Source organism: Eleutherodactylus coqui, chromosome 10 (assembly GCF_035609145.1).
Source record: "Eleutherodactylus coqui strain aEleCoq1 chromosome 10, aEleCoq1.hap1, whole genome shotgun sequence".
NCBI lineage: Eukaryota > Metazoa > Chordata > Amphibia > Anura > Eleutherodactylidae > Eleutherodactylus > Eleutherodactylus coqui.
Genome location: NC_089846.1, coordinates 57,208,031 through 57,232,821, shown reverse-complemented (window position 1 = coordinate 57,232,821; position 24,791 = coordinate 57,208,031). Strand labels below are relative to the sequence as shown.

At 44.3% G+C, this 24,791-nt stretch overlaps 1 protein-coding gene across 1 annotated transcript; it reads left to right on the top strand.

The window, feature by feature from the left end:
* The first annotated feature begins 5,321 nt into the window (after positions 1-5,321).
* Positions 5,322-15,866, top strand: PRRT1 (proline rich transmembrane protein 1). Its single transcript, XM_066581058.1, has 4 exons — positions 5,322-5,469; positions 6,192-6,514; positions 6,865-7,041; positions 13,418-15,866. Exons 1-4 carry the CDS (start codon positions 5,451-5,453, stop codon positions 13,592-13,594), a joined length of 696 nt encoding a protein of 231 aa, XP_066437155.1. The 5' UTR covers positions 5,322-5,450; the 3' UTR covers positions 13,595-15,866.
* Positions 15,867-24,791: the final 8,925 nt, after the last annotated feature.

Genomic DNA, 24,791 nt, shown 5'->3' with positions numbered 1-24,791 from the left:
GGTCAGACATGGCTACACAGTGCACCCTTAGCACTTGTCCTAATATATAGTGGTCAGACATGGCTACACAGTGCACCCTTAGCACTTGTCCTAATATATAGGGGAACAGACATGGCTACACAGTGCACCCTTAGTACTTGTCCTAAAATATATAGGGGTCAGACATGGCTACACAGTGCACCCTTAGTACTTGTCCTAAAATATAGGGGACTCAGACATGGCTACACAGTGCACCCTTAGCACTTGTCCTAATATATAGGGGTCAGACATGGCTACACAGTGCAGCATTAGACCGTGTCCTAAAATATAGGGGACCCAGACATGGCTACACAGTTCACCCTTAGTACTTGTCCTAATATATAGTGGTCAGACATGGGTACACAGTGCACCCTTAGTACTTGTCCTAATATATAGTGGTCAGACATGGCTACACAGTGCACCCTTAGCACTTGTCCTAATATACAGGGGACCCAGACATGGCTACACAGTGCACCCTTAGTACTTGTCCTAATATATAGTGGTGAGACATGGCTACACAGTGCAGCATTAGACCCTGTCCTAAAATATAGGGGACCCAGACATGGCTACACAGTGCACCCTTAGCCTCAGCCTAATATATAGGGGACCCAGATATGACTACACAGTGCACCCTTACCACTTATCCTAATATATAGGGGTGCCAGACATGGCTACACAGTGCACCCTAAGCACTTGTCCTAAAATATAATGAACTTAGACATGGCTACACAGTGCACCCTTAGTACTTGTACTAATATACAGGGGACCCAGACATGGCTAAACAGTGCACCCATAGCACTTGTCCTTATAGGGGTCAGACATGGCTACAAAGTGCACCCCAAGTACTTGTCCTAATATATAGGGGACCTAGACATGGCTACACAGTACACCCTTTGTACTTGTCCTCATATATATAGGGGACATAGACATGGCTACACACTGCCCCCCCTAGTACTTGTCCTAATATATAGTGGTCAGACATAGGTACAGAGTGCACCCTTACCACTTGTCCTAATATATAGGGAACCCAGACATGGCTAAGCAGTGCACCCTTTGTACTTGTCCTAATATATAGGGGACCCAGACATGGCTACAGAGTGCACCCTTAGTACTAGTCCTAATATATAGGGACCCAGACATGACTACACAGTGCACCCTTAGTACTTGTCTTAATATGTAGGGGACCCTTAGTACTTGTCCTAATATATAGGGGACCCAGACATGGCTACACAGTGCACCCTTAGTACTTGTCCTAATACATAGGGGACCCAGACATAGCTACACAATAAACAATAGTACTTGTCCTACTATATAGGGGTGCCAGACATGGCTACACAGTGCACTCTTAGTACTTGTTCTAATATAGAGGGGATCCAGACATGACTACACAGTGCACCCTTAGTACTTGTCCTAATATGTAGGGGACCCTTAGCACTTGTCCTAATATATAGGGGTCAGACATGGCTACATAGTGCACCCTTAGCACTTGTCCTACTATATAGGGGTGCCAGACATGGCTACACAGTACACTCATAGTACTTGTCCTAATATATAGGTGCCTAGACATCGCTACACAGTGCACCATTAGACCCTGTCCTAAAATATAGGGGACACAGATATGGGTACACAGGGCACCCTTAGTACTTGTCCTAATATATAGTGGTCAGACATGGCTACACAGTGCACCCTTAGCACTTGTCCTAATATATAGTGGTCGGACATGGCTACACAGTGCACCCTTAGCACTTGTCCTAATATATAGGGGAACAGACATGGCTACACAGTGCACCCTTAGCACTTGTCCTAATATATAGGGGAACAGACATGGCTACACAGTGCACCCTTAGCACTTGTCCTAATATATAGGGGAACAGACATGGCTACACAGTGCACCCTTAGTACTTGTCCTAAAATATATAGGGGTCAGACAAGGCTACACAGTGCACCCTTAGCACTTGTCCTAATATATAGGGGTCAGACATGGCTACACAGTGCACCCTTAGTACTTGTCCTAATACATATGGGACCCAGACATGGCTACACAATACACCAATAGTACTTGTCCTACTATATAGGGGTGCCAGACATGGCTACACAGTGCACTCTTAGTACTTGTCCTAATATATAGGGGTGCTAGACATGGCTACAGAATGCACCCTTAGAACCTGTCCTAAAATATAGGGGAGCCAAACATGGTTACACAGTGCACCCTTAGCACGTGTCCAAATATACAGGCGACCCAGACATGGCTACACAGTGCACCCTTAGCCTCAGCCTAATATATAGGGGACCCAGACATGACTACACAGTGCACCCTTACCACTTATCCTAATATATAGGGGTGCCAGACATGGCTACACAGTGCACCCTAAGCACTTGTCCTAAAATATAGTGGACTTAGACATGGCTACACAGTACACCCTTAGTACTTGTACTAATATACAGGGGACCCAGACATGGCTACACAGTGCACCCTTAGTACTTGTCCTAATATATAGTGGTCAGACATGGCTACACAGTGCACCCTTAGTACTTGTCCTAATATATAGTGGTCAGACATGGCTACACAGTGCAGCATTAGACCCTGTCCTAAAATATAGGGGACCCAGACATGGCTACACAGTGCACCCTTAGCCTCAGCCTAATATATAGGGGACCCAGATATGGCTACACAGTGCACCCTTACCACTTATCCTAATATATAGGGGTGCCAGACATGGCTACACAGTGCACCCTAAGCACTTGTCCTAAAATATAGTGGACTTAGACATGGCTACACAGTGCACCCTTAGTACTTGTACTAATATACAGGGGACCCAGACATGGCTACACAGTGCACCCATAGCACTTGTCCTTATAGGGGTCAGACATGGCTACAAAGTGCACCCTAAGTACTTGTCCTAATATATAGGGGACCTAGACATGGCTACACAGTGCACCCTTTGTCCTTGTCCTAATATATAGGGGACATAGACATGGCTACACAGTGCACCCTTTGTACTTGTCCTAATATATAGGGGACATAGACATGGCTACACACTGCCCCCCCTAGTACTTTTCCTAATATATAGTGGTCAGACATGGGTACAGAGTGCACCCTTACCACTTGGCCTAATATATAGGGAACCCAGACATGGCTAAGCAGTGCACCCTTTGTACTTGTCCTAATATATAGGGGACCCAGACATGGCTACAGAGTGCACCCTTAGTACTAGTCCTAATATATAGGGACCCAGACATGGCTACACAGTGCACCCTTAGACCTTGTCCTAATATATAGGGACCCAGACATGGCTACAGAGTGTACCCTTAGTACTTGTCCTTATATATAGGGAATCCAGACATGGCTACACAGTGCACCCTTAGTACTTGTCATAATATATAGGGACCCAAATATGGCTACAGAGTGCACCCTTAGCACTCATCGTAATATATAGGGGTCAGACAAGGCTACACAGTGCACCCTTAGCACTCATCGTAATATATAGGGGTCAGACAAGGCTACACAGTGCACCCTTAGTACTTTTCCTAATATATAGGGGGGCAGAAATGGCTACACAGTGCAACCTCAGTACTTGTCCTAAAATATAGGGGGGCAGAAATGGCTACAGAGTGCACCCTTAGTACTTGTCCTAAAATATAAGGGACTCAGACATGGCTACACAGTACACCCTTAGTACTTGTCCTAATATACAAGGGTCAGACATGGTTACACAGTGCACACTTAGTACTTGTCCTAATACATATGGGACCCAGACATGGCTACAGAGTGCACCCTTAGTACTTGTTCTAATATATAGGGGACCCAGACATGGCTAAACAGTGCATCCTCTAGTACTGGTCCTAATATATAGGAGACCAGACATGACTGCACAGGGCGCCCTTAGCACTTGTCCAATAAATAGGGGACCCAGACATGGCTACACAATACACCAATAGTACTTGTCCTACTATATAGGGGTGCCAGACATGGCTACGCAGTGCACTCTTAGTACTTGTCCTAATATATAGGGAACCCCGACATGGATACACAGTATACCCTTAGAACCTGTCCTAAAATATAGGGGAGCCAAACATGGCTACATAGTGCACCCATAGCTCTTATCCTAATATACAGGGGACCTAGACATGGCTACACAGTGCACTATTAGTACTTGTCCTAATATATAAGGGATCCAGACATGACTACACAGTGCACCCTTAGTACTTGTCCTAATATGTAGGGGACCCTTAGTACTTGTCCTAATATATAGGGGACCCAGACATGGCTACACAGTGCACCCTTAGTACTTCTCCTAATATATAGGGGACCGAGACATGGCTACACAGTGTACCCTCAGTACTTGTCCTAATATATAGGGGACCCAGACATGGCTACACAGTGCACCCTTAGTACTTGTCCTAATATATAGGGCCACAGACATAGCTACACAGTGCACCCTTAGTACCATTCCTGTTGTCCTGCTTTGTGCCACTCCTCTTTACCTTGACATGGAAACTACATGTGAGCAGCCACATGATATTTCTGTGTCCAGATGATTGGGGCTGCACAGAACGGCACTGTGGGTTGTATGTGGCATCTGGGTTGCACGCTGTGCGCCCCTTGCTCAAAAGTATCTGATCCAGGAGACCCTCTGATTCTAAGGCATCTTTCGATCATGGTCATAGATCAGAATCGGATTTGTGACCCTGAAGAAAGCATTTGTGAGTGATTCTGTGCCTCCTGGAAATATTGTGCATTGTCTAAGGGGTGCAAAATTCTGTCAGTTCTATGATCTCTTCTGTAAATTAACATTTGATTGCTCCTGGAGATGCAGCACTTCAGGCGTTCATGTAGGATCTGGAAGGCTCCAACGTAACGGTCTCTTTTCAACATGTACTCGTCTGGAGAATAATGATGTGACAAGGATCTTAAGGACCAAAAATCTGGACCTGTCCCATCCCCCTTCCACCCCCAGGGAAAGGGGACTGGGGTTGTCATTGCCATTGTTGACACAATATTTGAAATTAACCCATTGTTCCCCGTGACAAGTGAATGAATGTGACCTTTAGAAGGAGAAGAAGAAAGAGGAGAGAGAAGTACAGAGGAAGCGAGAGAACAGAAGGAGGGGAAAGTGAAGTGGAAGCAGAGGGAGAATATTGGGAGGAGGAGAAGACAGGAACAGTGGGGAGACACAGAAAAAGAGAATTACAGGGAAGAGGAGGGACATCACAGGAGGAAAGGAGAGGGGGTGAGAGAATCAGAGGAGGAGGAGGAGGAGAGAGGAGGGAGGGAGGTAGACAGGCTGCTGCAGAAAGAATTGGTGCAGGATCAGAAGAGAAGCACCGAGGGGGGGAGACGGTGAGCGGGGGCGAGGAGAGACCCCCCATCCTGCCACATCTATCCGAGGACCCCCCTAAAAAAATCAGCACAGCTCCCTCCCCCCAGAGACATGTCCAGCGAAAAAACAGGTAAGGGGGAATACAGATGACATCATGGATTAAAGAGAATGGGGGGGATTTAAAAATGGGGGGTATGTATTCAAATTATCATGATAAAGAGCACTTCATGCACCTGGCGTTTGTCCGTAGCCTTCATGTCATGTGCCTGATCATGTCTGTCTGATGTTCATCATCTCCACCAAATAACCACCGGTCACAGCTGGAGACTCTCGGAGGGGAGCAGAGGGGGGCTGTGATGGAATGGATGGCAGAGGCTCTAGATGTGAATGTGCAGGGGGTCAATCTCTGCTAGGCCATTGACATCGCTTAGTGATTTGGTGGTAATATCCTAAATATATATGCATTCTCTATGTATGTATAGGGTAAATACTGGTCTATTGTACAATACATAAATTTGATATTGTTTGTAATATGACGCACTATATTGTATGTATCTGCTGTATGTTGCAGCAGCTAGGAGTGTGCATTTGAAATGTATACTGTATACGTAGTATATGTAGAGTGTATGGTATATTATAGGTGTCTTTTATATATGAGAACACAATGCTGAGCTACTATGACTTTATATAATGTGTATATTCGTGTGGGTCTATATTTGGATCTATACGGTTGTCCCTGTCACTTCTTGTGTGTTCTGACCTGTTGTTGCCCCAGGGGGTTGTTATCGCCAGTGCTGTGACTGACAGTGTCCTCTCTTTCTTTCTCGCTCCCCTCCTGCTATGGCTCTTTAGGCCCTCCGGATACTGGACCCCACAGTTCCCCCCCACCTTATAACCAACCGGTGGGGGAGGGTCCCTGTAATGGAGTTATTCCAGGTTATAATGACCCTCCACCCCAGCCGGCGACTGCTACCTTAACCCGTCAGGATGCGCAAGGAGGCTATCTTCAGGAGACCCCTTTTACAGGAGCACCACCAGCTCCCCAAGGGTATGTGGTGCAAACCCATTCGACCACAGGAACCCTGCCCGTTGGAGGGTATGTGCCACAAGCAACAGGGTATCCCATGCACCTGCAACCCTGCACAGCCTACGTCCCAGTGTATCCCATGGGAACGGTGAGTACAAACACATCAGTGTTAGGATGGATATTTAAGGAACTGTATAAAAGAGCACTTACCCCTACATTTGAAGAAAAATTGCCAGTTCCCAGTCTTTGGAAAAGTTGGGTGACAACCAATATGGTTGCCAGTAGAGTACTGCAAGGAGTTTTCACTCAGCTTTCCCAAATTCTTGAGTTAAAAATCTGCTTAGTGATGTAGCAACGGATTTCTAGATTTACCCTCCACCACCATGGAAGTTTAGTACTGGTCTTTTTGTATATTGCATCTCTATACATATGATACACAATTATTACAAGAAACCCAAGTTTTCACTTAAATTAATTCTTTTATTGTTTTTTCAACAGCAATACCAAGCTGGAACTGTTCCCCCTCAGCCTGGGATCCCACCTCCTCAGATTCCACCTGGACTGGCCCTCTTAGAGCCGCGACGTCCTCCACACGACTATATGCCGATCGCTGTGCTCACCACAATCTGCTGCTTCTGGCCCACCGGAGTTATTGCCATCATAAAGGCTGTGCAGGTAAGGGTGACTTGGTGGAAGAAGATAAAGGGCTAAAATCTGTCCCCATCACTATGTCCCAATACTCTTCTATCATCCATACATGGATGAAGCACTAGCACAAGTCCTGACAGATCTTCTCATTGGTTTCTCATTTATAGAGTTCACTCCTAATTAGAAGACCATCTAGTTGATCCTTTACTCGAAGGAGTTTTCCAGGATTGCACTCCTCAGGATATAGATCATCAATAGTTGATCGACGGGATCCACTGCATGGAATCCCCACCGATCAGTTGATTGATGAGGCCACGGCGCTCCGGTGAGCACCGCAGCATTCTCTCAGGTCAGTGACATCACTTTTATTCGCCACGTGGCGTGAGAGCAGTTCAGTCCCATTCAAGTGAATGGAAATGAGCTGCAATACCAGGCACGGCCGCTATACAATGTATGGTGCTAAGCAGGGGCGTAACTATGGAGGATGCAAGGGATGCGGTTGCACCCAGGCCCAGGAACCTTAGGGGGCCCATAAGGCCTCTCTTCTCCACATAGGGAGCCCAGTACTATGAGTAAAGCATTATAGTTGGGGGCCCTGTTACAGGTTTTGCACTGGGACCCAGGAGCTTCAAGTTACGCCTCTGGTGCTAAGCCTGGTATGGACTGATGTCACATCAATTAGCTGTACCCCTGCCGATCAACTGAGGATAGGTCATCAATAGTTTACTCCCAGAAAACACTTTTTTTTAAGGGATTTCCAGAGTTAGAAAAACATGGCTGCTTTCTTTCAAAAACAGTGCCACACCTGTCTCTAATCTGTATGTGTTACTTCACCCTAGCTCTAGTCATTTCAATGGAGACACAACCCATATATATGTTTCTAAAAAATAAAAAAGACATTTTTAACCCTCTACATACCCTTTAATATTGGGTCATCATTTCTGCACACCAAAATCCTTAGTACTTTCCTTTATACCCAACTTATAACAATTTTTATCCTTCTACTCCAGCAATGCTGGATGACTCTCTCTACAAAGGCACCCTTGTATCTAGCAATGAGATAGTGGTCACTCGGAAGTCCTGGTGCATAGCACAATTGATTATTGGTCTGGGTTCGTTGGGCCAAATGGTTCTGAGGGTCCACCCACTATCCTTACAGAATATGTGCATGTAAAGTATGTACATCCAGGAGACTGACCCCAAATGGAGTGGTCTTCTGCTGTTGGACCTTTGAGCCTATTGATGTAACAAACCCTGGGCCTCCAGCAGGATCCTCTGGTATATTGGTGGGCCGGTCCATCTGTGATACAATGTCCTACTACAATATGATGTCCTACTAAAAACACTTCCTACAAATGAATTTTTATCTTGCTCACTCGAAAAAGTCATAAATTCATGATCATGTTTTTCTACTAGGTCGAGCAACTTAGCGTCTTTAGGTAGTTAACGGATAAAGGTCTGCATATCATAACCTATCATCTCCACAGTCTCCATGATGACGTTCTCAAGATCCAATAGCTGAATACAAGGGCATATGTACCATATAGGCAGACCATGTGGCTACTGTGGGGCCCATGGAGTGAGGGGGCCCAGCCATGTGTGGTTCCACCCCTTTTTTGTATTAGGTGGCTCGAACCAGTATAGGACTCCCTTCTTTAAAGGAATTGAATTGAAAGTGCTTGAAAACAAGGGAATTTGGAATTGTCTTAAGGCTCATGGAAATGGAGTGAAAAGGAAAACAAACATCAGAACCTTCTGTCTTCGGTGCCAAAATCCAGCACCTTAAAGGTGTTTTCCAGGAGTAAACTATTCAAGACCTATCTTCAGGATATTTAAGACTTATCCTGATGATATGTGATCAATAGTCAAGTCCCAGAAAATGCCTTTAGTAAGGGGCCAATTTTGAGCTTTGCTGTGGGGCAGCCTCTTTTCTGTGTAAGTCACTGGTAGAATACAACCAGTCATTTCTTGGAGAAAGCTATGAATTTGTATGCTCAGGATTGGTGTGTCTCACGATACTTGGTCAATTTCATCTACTGTTCATTAAAATAGTCGAGGTTGCAGAGATGGACCCTACACCTGAAGCTGTCACATTACTTTTTCCTATACCTAGAGTTTGTAACGTTTTTCGGGTGATAGTCTCATAGTAAATGGGCATCACTAGTAAAATATGACTAATCATTTCTTGGAGAGGGTTAAGAACTTGCAAGCAGGATTGGTACATCTATCGTGATACTTGGTGAAGGTCATCTACTGTTCATTAAAGTGTTCTAATTTTTTCATTATTTGTGTGGTGAACTAAATGGTTCACCATGCAAATAATGGTTCACTAGTGCAAGGGGGTCCAGGACCCAGAGGTGAAGCCCTAACCTGATGCTATCATATTACAGTCGTACCTATAGTTTGTGAGGCTAAGAATTCTTATACATTGTAGTTCTCTTATGATACTTGCTGTAGTCTATCTACCGGCCCTTATAATGTTATGAGATGTTATAATGAGTCGTTACAACCTGATTTCATGTTTTATGGTGAGGCCCACCATGATCACGCACCCATTATAATTATATCAGCGTTCACTCCTTTTATTCACATAAATGAATGACCTCCATCTGTTCATTTTGTACTTGTTCTCTGCATTTTGCTTTTCTCCTTGTCCCTAATGTTCCTCCCAGCAGGTGGCATTTTTTTCAAAGCATGCTAGCAATTGCAAGGGACAATGGGATGTCTTCCAAAACCATAAAATAATGTATTTCTCACAGTTCTGCCTGACCTTCCTACTATTCAAATATCAAGCCCAGGTGTCTATGGAGACGTTGGACTTGTTTGGACAGAAGTGTTGACTTTTCTCGGTTCTTTTCTGTTGCTTATGATCTAACATGTCCATTTTTGGCTGGAGATAATTGATATTTTTGATGTTTTCGAGATAAGACTTATCTATTGCATTTTTTGTATTCACTTGTCTGTGTAAGTGGAGGCTCGACTGCCTAATAGTTTCATAGCGATTGTTTTGTCATTTACATGCAGACTTCATAAGTCTTCTTCGCCTTGGTGTCTTGTGTGGGTGGAGGCTCAGATCTGTTGCAGAACGAACGGTTTCCTCTCTACAACTTGACATCCCTCGTTGGTTTATTTCTTTAATAATGGTTTTTTCTTATTACACATTTTTACGTACAAGCAAGAAATACTAATGTGAACGTTCATGTGTGATCCAATAGATAATGGCATCAGTTCAGCACGTAAAGAGAATAGATGAAAAAAAGAGAAGACCAGCAGCCCTGAGGGTGTCCGTATTTTTGTAGACTAGAATGATCTAATGGAGCAGAGAAAGAAATGTATAGAAAAGGAGAGAAAAAGAACACAAAAGAGAGAGTAGATACCAAGATGGTAGTGCGGACGAAGGGATGAGAGGGGTAGATGGTCACCTTAAAAAGTAACCTTTTCATTTATTATACTTGTGCTACTTGAGTCTTGAACAACCTACTGCCAGGATATACAGCAATGTATGCTATGCGTATTATTTTCTTCATATACTTCAGACAATGTTAGGCGTGCCTGAGATAGGAGGAGTTTATTTTACTGATTTGTATAGATAGTACATACATATTCCGCATTGTTGTACAGTGATTGCTATCATTTACATTGGACCTCACAATCTAAATTCACCTATCTGTATGTTTTTTGGAGCGGAGGAGGAAACCCACACAAATACACGTAAAATGTACAAGCTCCAAGAGATTGGTTCCATTCGAACCCTAGCGCTACAAGGCAACAGTGCTTACCACTGAGCCTTAGACTAGGCCGCATGCACATTGGCGGGTCGGATCAAACATGCGGGAGCCTGCAGCGGAATCCCACCCTGTGTCCAGCTGGCAACCACGCATACTTGTATTTTCTTCTTTTTTTCAATACTGCAGATTGTCCACACGGCTCGCCGTTTGACATGTGCAGTACAGATTTTTTTTAAACTCCTTTAAACTTCTCCCGTGGAATCTGCGGCCGCTTCCATTGACTGCAGTAGAAGCTGTCCATGCTGAATCCACAGGAAAATGTAGCATGCTGTGATTTTTCATCCGTGAGCGGAAACTGCAACTGCAAGAATCACTTTTTCATTGCATGCTATGGGCGGTATTTGCCGTGGAATCTGGTCGCCCGCTCTGGATTCAACAATTCAAATCCGCCCGTATGCATTTACCCTTATAGCAGCACTCCATTCTGCTGCCTATATGAACTAGAAAATCTTCAAAATGTTTTAAATTGGTGAGCGAAATAAGGCACCAAAGGTTGTAGGTCTTGTAGTTCCATCAGATCACCCAGTATCTACGATAGACCTCTTGGACAGATAGGGCATTAGTACAGATTGACCCTATAATCTTTTTGTAAGGACGGAGTGAATAATGGAAAATCACCCTCAAGGAATCCTCTTTAAAATGGCAGAGAAAGTGATCCTATTCAGATTATTGGCCTAACCAATGGGTGTGAGAGACTGTGCTGCTGGCTTTGGAAAAGCATTAACCCAGTGGGGAAGGAGCATGGTAGACCTTAGGTAAGGTAAAGGCAAAAACTCAGCTTTGGCGCAAAGGTGGTGTGATGAAGAACATGAGTGAAGGCCTGACCTGACTTCTACCATTATTAGTGTCAGCAAATGTATATTTATATGTATACTGTAGTATATATTTGCTGGCACTAATAAATAGAGAAGTCAGGTCAAGCCTTCACTTAGCCTATTGTTTCTTCATCACAACACCTTTGCACCACAGCTGGGGTTTTTTGCCTTTACCTACCCTGTGACCTACACTATCCTACCAAAAGTAATTGGACGCCTGAGCAAGAATCAAAAGTAGCATCTATTTCCATATTTTAATACTTAGTGGGGCTCCTCTGGCCCTCATGACATTAGTTACTCTCCGCGGCATACTTTCCACTAATGTCTGATACACTTCTGCTGTTATTTCTCTCCCTCGATCCTTGTCTGGCAAATTTTCTCAAAGACACTGGACTCTGTTCATATTTCCTGACTCGACGTTTCAGTTTGTTCCAAAGAGGTTCAGGTCGAGACTCTGTGCAGTCAGCCCAATCGCGAAACATCTATAGCCTCAAACATTGGTTGGATTGGTGATGAGGCGCGTTGTCTTGTTGGAAGTATTGCTGACCATTTGCAGAGTATTGTCACATTACTGGCAGCACGTTATTGTCTAGAACAGGGTTTCCCAACTCCAGTACTTAAGGCACGCCAACGGGTCATGCTTTTAGGATTTCCTTAATATTGCACAGGTGATGTAATTATTGTCAGTGCCTCAGGTGTTCTTACTCTAGGTTATCCTGACAACAAAACCTGTTGAGGTGCCATGAGGACTGGAGTTGGGAAACACTGGTCTACCATGTCAGGGTGCACCTACATGTTCATGGTCTTTCCACTACAATCAACGGACAGAGACCATGCCACATAAAACATCCTCTGACCATGATAGAACCTCTGCCGTACTTAACACACTAAGGCATTCCCCAGGCATCCTGCACACCCAGGTATGTCCATCTGATTTGAAACAGATCTCCTTACACCATTGTAGAGAGACCAATGCATCTTCTTAAAAAAAAAAAACGAACCAGAAATTTGCAGGATGAATGGAGAGAAATACTAGATGAAGTGTTTCAGATGTTAGTAGAAAGTATGCCACGGAACGTATCCGATGTCATTAGGGCCATAGCAGCCCACTAAGCATTAACAATCTGTATGTAAATAAATACTACTGTACATTGGGCCTCACAATCTAAATTCACCTATCAGTATGTTTTGGGGGGCATAAGAGGAAAGCAAAGTACCTAGAGGAAACCAACACAAGCATGAGAAATACCTACAAACTCCACACAGATATTGCCCATGGTCAGATTTAAACACCAGGACTCTAGTGCTGCAAGTGCTTTTCACTGAGCATTAGGGTAGCCCTCCATCTCAACTAGAAAAGGTTCAAAATGTTGGTTGAATTAGGCACTAAAGTTTATGGGTCTTGTGGCTCCATCAGAGATTACGAATGCATGTTACTGACACTTTGGAGAGATAGGTCCCCGAGTTCTGACTGAACCTATACTCTTTCTAAACAGTGTTCTTCCTATCTGGAGTCAAAATAATGTTAGCAAATATGGGGAGAAGAACCAACCAAGGTGACCACTTGTGTGCATTAGTGGGTTCAACTGGTATTACGGGTGGAGTCACCATTCCCTTCTCTGCTATGAGGTCCCTCAACTCTACATGTAGCCCATTCTTGGAAGTACAATACTCTGCCCCTATGGTAAATTCATGAGGCTCACTCAACTCCTTATACCTAGAACAGCATGCCAACCATTTGTTTGCCCATGCTAGTAGAATAGGTACATAATTTGCTCTCATCTCTCTCTATCCCTACAGGTGAGGACAGCTTTGGCTCGTGGAGACATCATGTCTGCAGAAATAGCTTCTCGTGAGGCCCGGAACTTCTCCTTCATTAGCCTGGCAGTGGGGATTGCCGCTATGGTCCTGTGCACCATCCTCACAGTGGTTATCATCATCGCAGCTCAGCACCATGACAATGACTGGGGTAACTGAATTATCCCTCTGGGACTTGGGGGCAACTGATGTACAGGCCAAGCCACCAAGATCTCACCCAGCACTTTCTTAACTCGCCTATCTCCAAACCTTTTTTTTCTAGATTTTCTCTTTTTTAATCATTTTTAACTTCTGTATCATTTTCCTTTCATTATTCCTTCTTGTGTTCTTCCTTCTTCCTCCCTGGCCACCAATATTTTCTTCTCCATTTGCCCATATTTATTAACCTACGTTTCCAATTTTTCCATCCTTCCTTTGGTTGTCCATGTTTGACCTCTTCATATCATGTCTCTCTTCTCCCGTGTTTCGCATCCACCACAGTGCTCTCTGTCTCCTACCTTCTTCCCTGTCTGCTCCTGTCCTATTTCCCTCCCTCGTTTTAAATAATACAGGTGCCATCTTGGGGTGTTACGGGGTAAAATAGGAGTTTTATGGGGGTATTTTTCAGCTATGTGTTAAGGGTGCAGAAGAACAGTGGACTGAGAGGTAAAGACTCCAGGAGATAGTTCAAGAGACATAATGGGTACTGGATAATGAGTGTACCGTCACACGGGCAGAAGTCCTTCAAAGAGAGACAGCTAGGCGAATTTTACAAGTGAGTGAGGATTTTTAGAATGAATGTGTGACATGAGAGGTTAGGACACGTTGGCCATTGATGTGGTCATTTTGTCCGAAAGGTATTGTTCAAATTGGCAAAAATAGACCGGAAAGGCCAAACCTGTCCAAATCCGTTTTCTTTAAAGGATATCTATCTGAGAACGCTATAGACCGTTGGTGGATAAGCCAAGATCTGCCAACCACAACCTAATGTCAATGCTCAGCTGAAACCAGCGTAAAATATGATAAGCCATAGAGAAGAATGGGTTTATATGGGATGACACTCAATTGCAGGCGCATATGAGGTAATACAGTGCAGGACAATTAGTACTGATATGCCTCCTACCCATTTCCCTTACTGCTTCTCTACTGCCGTTGCCCATATTTAATGGATTTGGGGTTCAATCTCGGCAGAAAACATCAAAATTTTTGAAATCCACACAAGTGCCAGATATAACAACCCACTTTGGTTTCCAATGATGAAAATAACACTTCTGACCCTACACTTAAGGTCCAACGCTGCTGTTGATGCATCAACACATCCTGACACAAGCCCCGGCACTCCCGCACTTTATACTTCTGGGTTTGGAAGCCTAAACTCCATGACTGTTGGCGATTCCCTTTCCGATCTGCGAATGGCACTATTTTTGCCTGGTGCCAATTTGGCTGTAATTCTAGATCGCGTGTGGCAAATTATATTTGCTGTGTTAAGAATTACGCACCCAGCTGCCCTTTTGTGGTTTTGTAGCCCTGGCATGCTGATACTTCTAGTCTTTTTCCCAGCAGCGGAAGAGTCACAGTTTGTCGTCTTTGGCTTTATTACCTGGAGGAATGTTACCTTGACAATCTAATTAAGTGGCTCCTGCGCTAACCCTAATATGGAGATATTTTTGGAGTGTTTTCATCAGACCTTGATACATTTAGGTCACTGGAAAGTGGTTAAGAAACGGCGCACCACCAATGTGCTTTCATATACTAGATCACTGAGCAATGGACTTACATTTATAGCTAATAAATATCTGCATAATTAGATTTTTATTGGTGCTGTCCCTAAAAAAAAAAAAAAAAAAAAAGTAGCCATGACGGGTATGGCGGATTTATTTCGGAACAGATCCCATTGACTGCAGTATTCTTGCTGTCAAAACCACTGATACCCCAAAGGAATGGAATACAATGTGTTATATTCCAACTTTGCATTAGTATTGGGTAAAGTTGATTGTATACTGTAGCTAATTTTTAACAATGAATACCCAGGATGCCCTGCAGCCGAGTGTCACTTCAAATGCACAGCTAGTGAGGGGCTGCTGGGTGCCTGCAGAGGGTCCCAACAAGCCACTCTGGACCAGGGTATTTAGATACAAGGCTAGGGCAGTGAAGTGAAACTTTGTCCCAAGTGCAGGAAAGCCTAACTACGACTCTGGGCACACGACAGCGTCCCGACCACCAGTCCCAGAGGACCATATGTGGATAAGAGAGAGTGGAGGAGAGAACGTGGCGGCTTGTGTGTGTAATAAAGAGATAGCTGCTATATTTTAGAACAGTATTATAAGGAGGCGGTTTATTTCTGTGATTTGGGAGAAAAAAAATATTTATGGTTCTGATTAATATTCTTATTTATTTCTTGGTTGGAGGGATGCATTGTGGGTATTTATTCATTAGCATTTGGAATGGTTAATTAGCTGCATTATCTATAATAAAACCAAAATGTATTTCAATGGCTTCCGTCACATTTGTTGGAAAAACTGAAAGGGAGCTGGGTCTAGAGTTTGAGAGCGTTTGCATTTAAAGAATCTCTGCTTGCTGTCAGTGAATGGAAACATTACTTGTTTATATTGACAGGCTAATGAAACTTTTAGAAAGAAGAGAATCTCATGATTCTCGTTTGCCCGAGGTGATGATGTCATCACAGCTCGTTCATAGGAATGCATGGGAATGTGAAACACTGAATGAAAAGTGAATGAGCCGGTTCTGGCTTTTATGGCGGCTGAAATCGCATAACGAACGAGAAGCTCACGCTTCTTATTTCTCATTGGTTCGCCATTCAAATTTGTTTGTCGAGAAGCATTTAGGACAAACCCGGTCCTATAGTTATCACAGCTGACGGTTCACTTAGGCCTAATGCACACGGCCCGGTCAGATTCTGTCTGCAAGATCTCGCAGCGGAATCCGACCCTGTGCCGGCCAGTGACCCCCGCGTACCTGTCTTGGATGCACTTCAGATGTGACGGCTGCTGCACGCGCACAGTGCAGAGAATGTCGCACCGGAAATTACGCGGATCCGCAGCTATTTCAAAATTAATATTTTGGAATTGCCGCAGGACGGACAGCTTCCATTTACTGCAGTGGAAGCAGTCTGTGCGAGTCTTGCACAAAAATCGAGCATGCTGCGATTCATCCTCCTCGCGCAGAAAACACAAGTCATTTCCGCTTGTGTCCGTGGAAGAATCATTTTACATTGCATGCTATGGCCAAACATTGCTGCGGAATTCACGGCGGCGTCTCTGTTCTCATAGTTTTGTTAGAATGTATCAGAAGATGTAAAAAGTCGTCCTGGAGTCCTCAGAGGAGTGTCTGGGTGGAATATGTGAGAAGTATTGGGCACGCTGGGCTTTTCAGCCTCTGCATGTGAACAGGAATGCTCTCATTCACTAACAACAAGCAGAGGTGTTGAAATTGGTAAAAAAAAAAATTGAAACACTTGGGCCGCGGTCACATGGCCGTAAGCGGAATCCACTTGCGGAGGCCTGCAGCGGATTCCAGCTGTGACCCTACGTACGGCCGCGTATGGCGGCAAGATTGTTCTGCACATGACCGCGTACTCTCGCAGGCGATCATATGCAATACACCTTTTTTTGTTACTTTGTTTATATTTCCCGCATCATGTAATTGCGTATGGGCTGCGAGTATATCAGCGACCATAGAGAACAATGGGCTCTATGCTGCGGATATCCACAGTAAAATAGAACACGCTGCGTTCTTTTTTCTGCAAGCGGATTACGCAACTTCAACACTCTAATGTGAGCGGAACTGTGTAATTCAATGCACTTGATTGAGGCCGCCTGCACACGAGCAGAAATCCCGCCGCGGGATTTCCCGCGGGATTTCCGCCGCTGAAAGTTTGCATAGGAGTGCATTAAAATACGCACTCCTATGCAGACGGCCGCGGTTTGGCCGCGCGAAACCTCGCGCGGCAAACAAACCGCGGCATGTCCTAATTTTCTGCGGGGCACGCACTCACCCGGCCGCCGGCTCCGGTCTGCGCATGCGCCGGCTGCGCGGAAGCCGGCACATAAAAGAGCCGGGGCCGCCAGGCGCGGGTGAGTACGCGCTCGTCTCTGCAGGCGCTCGGGTCGGATCGCGCGGCGAAAATTCTCGCTGCCGGATCCGACCCGCTCGTCTGCAGGCGGCCTGAGCCCCGAAATCCGCAATTCAAATCCAGTCATGTCTCGGCCCTAGTGGGGGCATTAAAGGGGTTGTCCAATTAAAATTTTTTAAAGAAGTGGCCTTGTTATAAAAAAAACTAAATAAACCACACTTGCCTCTCCTCTACCCCGGGAAATGCTGCTGTGGGTTCCATAGCAAGTGATGTCTCTGCTGACAGCAGAAGTCACGTGACTACTGCAGCCAATTAGAGGCCAGAACAGATTCTCCGGCGACAGAGCAGGTACGTGCGGACCCCTCTGCTGCGGAGTTCTGCATGTGGCATCCGGCTCTGCAGTGTGCAGGGGGTCTTAGGGTGCATTGACATGGGTGAGAAAAGCGTGCAAGTTTTGTAATGGGTGTAATCACATGGACGGATTTTGTTTTGCCGTGATGCTGCGATATGGAAAATCTGAAGCATCTCCATTACATGTAAATTTACCTTTATGGTGGTTTAAAAGGAAAAAAAAGGGGTGTGGGAAAGAGAAAAAAAAAAACGATTTTTTTTGCACAGCTGTGCAACCTTTTTTTTTTAGTTTCTTGCCTGCCCTGGTACTTTAAAGAAAAAAGTGGGTTGCACCTAGTGGTAGCAGGTGTGCCCACTCACGGTCTGTCAGATTGGTTATAATTTACACCATAAATGTGCAGTGCATTGTAGGAATACTGAATTCTATACAGAAGAAGCATAGGTGGCGGCGGTATTCTGCTGATCGCCAAGGAGACGCACTTGGGCAGACTCAATTTGTTCTAACAGCAGAGCACTAGAAATAAGTGAAGGTGGGGTGAAGGGCTCCTATATAATGAGGGCAAAATTAAATGTTTATTTTACCAGTATCGGGGACAGGATACAGGATGTACATCAGATTGGTGGGGGCTGACTGCTGAAAACTCCATGGATCACGAGAACAGAGATTGCCAAGCACTGCACTTGGCTCCATCTTGGCACTCCTATATAGGTGAATGGAGCGCATGCTTCATTCATTAGAGGGGAGCACAGGACTCTCATCCTTGTGATCGTCCACCGATCAGACATTTAGCGACTATCTTATGGTTCATTACCAAGAAAATTGCCAGAGGCAACAGAATAGCCTGATGGTTATACTCACATTTTGTATCATACCCTTTCAGCCTGCCTAGCTAACACACACTTAGTTCATCTATGGACATACTCCAGATCTAGTTCAACCACCTAACTCTTTATTTTAAAGTGTCTCTGTCCTTTTTTTGAGTGCATATATGTTAATAAAGTATACAATTTATTATTTTGTGTTTCAGAGGGTATAACCATTAGGCTATTCTTTTGTCTCGGGCAATTTTCTTGGTAATTGTTTGTTTAGCCAGGGATACCCTAGGGATGTCTACTTTCCTTACAAGGAAGTAAACAAGTTTAAAAGGAATTTTAAACGGAGCGGGATCCTTCCTTGGACCTGCAGTGGCAAAAGCTTGACTTCCAGTCTGGTTCCGACCCCCAGGACTCTCTCTGTGACTGTCACAGGGGCTGGTTGTCCTGCTCATTTTAATAATTAAGCCATCCCCCTTCTCTGTCTCTACACTGACTGTAACAGAGAAGGGGGCTGGCTTAGCTATTATTATGAGCGGAACAGCCACTCCCTGCAACAACGTGATGGGCACAAAGCCCATACATGTGACCTGGTATTGAAACCAGAATTTGGAGGTTTTGACACTGCAGGTCTGGATAAGTATTACACTTCCCTAGTGACGCCTTTAAATCTTGGCACAACCCCTATAAAAGGGGTTTCACCACTTAAAGGGGTTGTCCCGCGCCGAAACGGGGTTTTTTTTTTTCAACCCCCCCCCCCCCGTTCGGCGCCAGACAACCCCGATGCAGGGACGTACAGAAAGCTTACCGGAGCGCTTACCTTAATCCCCGCGCTCCGGTGACTTCTATACTTACCTGTGAAGATGGCCGCCGGAATCCTCTTCCTCCGTGGACCGCAGCTCTTCTGTGCGGTCCATTGCCGATTCCAGCCTCCTGATTGGCTAGAATCGGCACGTGACGGGGCGGAGCTACACGGAGCCGGCATCCTGCACGAAAGGCTCCATAGAAGAAAGCAGAAGACCCGGACTGCGCAAGCGCGGCTAATTTGGCCATCGGAGGGCGAAAATTAGTCGGCACCATGGAGAAGAGGACGCCAGCAACGGAGCAGGTAAGTAAAAAACTTTTTATAACTTCTGTATGGCTCATAATTAATGCACAATGTACATTACAAAGTGCATTAATATGGCCATACAGAAGTGTATAGACCCACTTGCTGCCGCGGGACAACCCCTTTAAGGAAGTGAAAATAGATCTCTAGGATATGCTGATTGGCGAGGTTCCATTTGATTGGATCTCAACACTTGATGCTACACCTTCACTACAGCCCTCTCAGGACCTTTCACACAGTGATGTCACAGTTTAGCAATTCATAGATTCTGGGGGGTGAAACTTCAAAGCAAAGAAAGTGAAGCACATTTATTACTGGAATTGTGCCATAATTCTGGTGTAAATTGCACATTTCTTTGGCGTATTAGACAAACTTACTATAGGTTTGCATCTGAAAGTGCAGATGTTACACCTCGATCTGCTTTTCAAGTGTCTAAAAAAGGGGTGGGGTTTAAGAAGAGAAGTTTTTAGAGTTAGGATTTTCTCTCTCCAGTAGTTTGGAGGTTTTCAAAGTGACACCACATCTATAGACATATTTAACCCTTTCCAATTCACTGTCTGACCTCTGAAGACATTATGATTTAAGGCTGTACAGCTCTGCTGTTGGAAGACGTCCCTCGGGGTTCTCTTACTGTATATGCCAGCCTCTCTGCTGTCGGAGTCTACCCAATGTGTCACCTCATGCAGTACTGGCTTTAGCCAGCAGATAGCGCCGTTGTATAACGGCAGAAAAAGAGTAAGTCCCCTAGGAAAACCAGGACATGAATTGGATTGGAAAGGGTTAAAGATGTAACAAATGTATCAACATTGTGCGATATTTTATAAATTTATTGCATTTTAAACCGGAAAAGGAAGAAAAAAAAAAATCTAACAGAAAAATGGTAAGAGAGTCCGTGTGTGCGTGCGTGTTATAAACGTCCAGCCAAGGCAGATTTACCATTCAGGAGTCAGGGAAAGGTGAGTGTCAAGCTCTCAGGCACCTTTAATTAAGGACATTTTGTTTGTGACTTGACCTTCATGGTAACAAACTGGTCCGTGAAATCGATTTTTTTTCAATCTGAAGGCGCGTCATAACGTCCGTGATTAACGGTGGTGATGGTAGTGGGGCATGTAATTCTAGAAAACAGTAATGCTGTATTCCGCTGTGGTGGGGGTTATATTGCTGTGCATCAGACTACATCTCCCACAATGCACCAGGCAGGCAGAGATAAGAAAAGAGTTCAGCAGAGGACCTGCTGAATGGCAGTGAACTGGAAATGAGCTGCATTTCAAATGCAGCTCTGAATGTGACCAGAGTGTAAGACACGCTGGAACTCAAGATTATTATAAGAAAATACAAGAATTAAATATTTGCTTTCGTATTCTAAATGTTACAAGGACAACAATAGCAATATGCGGACTGGAAGAGTTGTCACAACACGCAGCCAAGGTCTATCGTGGGACCTGCGGGGGTGAAGAAGGATATTTTTACAAGACAGCCACAATGTTCTCCCACGTCTATGCTCACATCCAGTGTAACGGACCATCAGCAAGATAAATCACCACAGACACAACGCTACTATGATTTGACTTAAGAAAAGGACAGGTAAGTGACCACCAGAGGGAATAGAACTAATGATCTTGTAGAAACCAGTCTCATTACTGTTAACTCACTAAGCACCAGAGTTATAAATATTAACTTACTAGAAATATAGGATGGCTATTTATTTACCAGATACTAAGAGGTTAAAGGGCACCGTCACCTGCTTAAAGCACCATAAACTAACTCAGGGTAGTTTCACCCGGGGTTCCGCTCTCCTGCTCCTTTTAGGAAACAGGAAAGGTGAATTCCCATGGTAGAACAGCTCAGTCTTAGGATGGAACTGAATGCAGAACTGGCGCCATTGACTATAATGGGGTCCGTTCGGTTTCTGCTCAGTTGCCAGGCTTTTGCACAGCAGAATAAGAGCTGCATGCAGATCCGGTTTTCGTCCGGTAACCGGATTGGTGATGGAACCTCCGACCGGTGGTTCCAACGCAGACGTGAAACCGACATTATGGTGCTGCTAAGGAGGTGACTTGGAGACGGGTGCTATATTTTTTATACTTCACCTTCTGGTGAAGTCCGCGTGGTGCACGAAAGTCTAGCTCTTTTTAACCCACTGGATGCCAACAACGTTAATAAAGGCCGGTGACACCACTGTGTTTTGTCCTTGTTTTTGCGTCCATAATATGGATGAGTGTCGTTAGGAAACTCGTGGTTAGGCTAGGATCGTTTCTATGATACTTGGGGTTTGGGCCAGGAGACCCACGGTAATGTTGGAACACTCCTCCATATTACAGACGCAAAAATAGGACCGAAATACCCAAAACGATACTCTCATCATGTCATGGTATATTCACGGGAAATGCCATGATGTAGGTCCCACCTCTAGGACTTGCACCTATCCCTAGCGCGGCACCTGCGGGTGGTTGAAATGTACGGGAACAGCCAAGCAGACTTTGCTATGCCATTTGCGTAACTTCCTGTGACTTCTATGGGAGTTATGGAAACAGAGTAGCATAGCCTGCTCAGTGGTTCCAGTAAGTCCCAATCACCCACCTTCACCATATTCAGCCCGGCTGAACCTAGAGATGAGTGCAGGTCCTACAGGTGAGACCTGCCATGAATGTCTCCGATGGGAATACCCCTTTATCCCACTAAACCACCAGACAACACTACTGCTACCGCTGTAACGGTCTTAAAATAACAAAAAGAGCAATACTTACCCATCCTCAGTCGCGGGCATCCAGTGCCATTAGAAAGTCACCTGACCCTTGCTGCCAATCAGGGGCTGTAGCGTCTCCATTCTCAACTCCAGGCATCATGGCGCCAAGAATGTGAGAGTTGATGCCAGGAGAATGAGCAGTGATGCCGTAGCCTCTGATTGGTTGAAGAAGTCAGGCGACTTCCTGTGATGCCATCTTCTACAACAACCACCAGGAGCACAGCGGGGCAAAGGTGCAGGATCCCCATGGTGGCGGAAGGGCAAGTTCTGCTCCTTTTATTACTTTAAGACTGTTACAGCTATAGCAGCAATCTTGTTTGGTAACTGGACAACCCCTTTAACTCTACACACCAGGTATCTTTAAAACTAGATGGCGACTTGCCTAAAGAAGTGAGCCCGACAGGTGTGGGCATTACTGACGACTATTGAATTATATATCGCTATGTTCATTGCGGCCTCAACATTTCAAGTGCCCCCCTGAAATGCTAGACAGACCCGGTTATTGCATTGTACTTGGACATATTTGCAAAAGCGGCTCTAACAAAATGTCCGCTCTAACAAGGACTGAAGCCCCAGCTGTGCCATGTTCTTTTGCTTCTCAGAACTAAAGCGAATTAGGAAAACATTTGACAGCGCCTCATGTTGCGCGGAGAGATGCTGCCCGCCGCTCCACTCCCACACACACAGATTGCAGCACAATGAAATCAGTACTGAGCCCCAGCAGTGCGAGGGGAAGGCGCTCGCTCATTCATACAGACATATTGATTAACACTTAATCTGCTGAACAGCCAGGGCACACAGAGCGGGCAAAATGTCTGTGCAGCTGTGCCACTTCTCTTAACCTCCATATGCTGGAAACCGCTCCCGGCAAACCCTCTGCAATTACAGCTGCATTTCATAATCGTTTCCCTCACAGCGGAGCATTTATTAACATGGCTTTAAATGCAACACTCAGCCCACCAATCAGATTGTGTCCTGTTATATGAAAGCAAATTGCTTATTGGTTGTTACGGACCAGTGCAAGTCAGTTCTGAGTATATAGAGGGCGGTATTATAGTACTAATATTCTTGTACATAGGGGGCAGTATTATAGTAGTTCTATTCTTGTACATAGGGGGCAGTATTGTAATAGTTATATTCTTGTACATAGGGGGCAATATTACAGTAGTTATATTCTTATACATAGGGGGCAGTATTATAGTGGTTATATTTTTGTACATAGGGGGCAGTATTATAGTGGTTATATTCTTGTACATAGGAGCAGTATTATAGTGGTTATATTCTTGTATATAGGGGGCAGTATTATAGTAGTTATATTCTTGTACATAGGAGCAGTATTATAGTAGTTATATTCTTGTACATACGAGCAGTATTATACTAGTTATATTCTTGTACATAGGGGGCAGTATTATAGTAGTTATATTCTTGTACATAGAGGGCAGTATTATAGTGGATATATTCTTGTACATAGGGGGCAGTATTATAGTAGTTATATTCTTGTACATAGGGGGCAGTATTATAGTAGTTATATTCTTGTACATAGGGGGCAGTATTATAGTAGTTATATTCTTGTACATAGGGGGCAGTATTATAGTAGTTATATTCTTGTACATGGGGGACAGTATTATAGTAGTTATATTCTTGTACATATGGGGCAGTATTATAGTATTTATATTCCTGCACATGGGAGCAGTATTATAGTATTTATATTCTTGTACATAGAAGGCAGTATTACAGTAGTTACATTCTTATACATGGAGGCAGTATTATAGTAGTTATAGTCTTGTTCATAGGAGCAGTATTATAGTATTTATATTCTTGTACATAGGAGGCAGTATTATAGTAGTTATATTCTTGTACATAGGGGGCAGCATTATAGCAGTTATATTTTTGTACATAGGGGTAGTATTATAGTGGTTATATTCTTGTACATAGGGCGCAGTATTATAGTGGTTATATTCTTGTATATAGGGGGCAGTATTGTAATAGTAATATTCTTGTACATAGGGGGCAGTATTGTAATAGTAATATTCTTGTACATATGGGGCAGTATTTTAGTGGTTATATTCTTGTACACTAGGGGCAGTATTATAATGGTTATATTTTTGTACACAGGACCAGTATTATAGTGGTTATATTTTTGTACATAGTAGGTAGTATTATAGTAGTTATATTCTTGTACATAGGAGCAGTATTATAGTAATTATATTCTTGTACATACAGAGCGGCATTATAGTAGTTATATTCTTGTACATAGGGGGCGGTA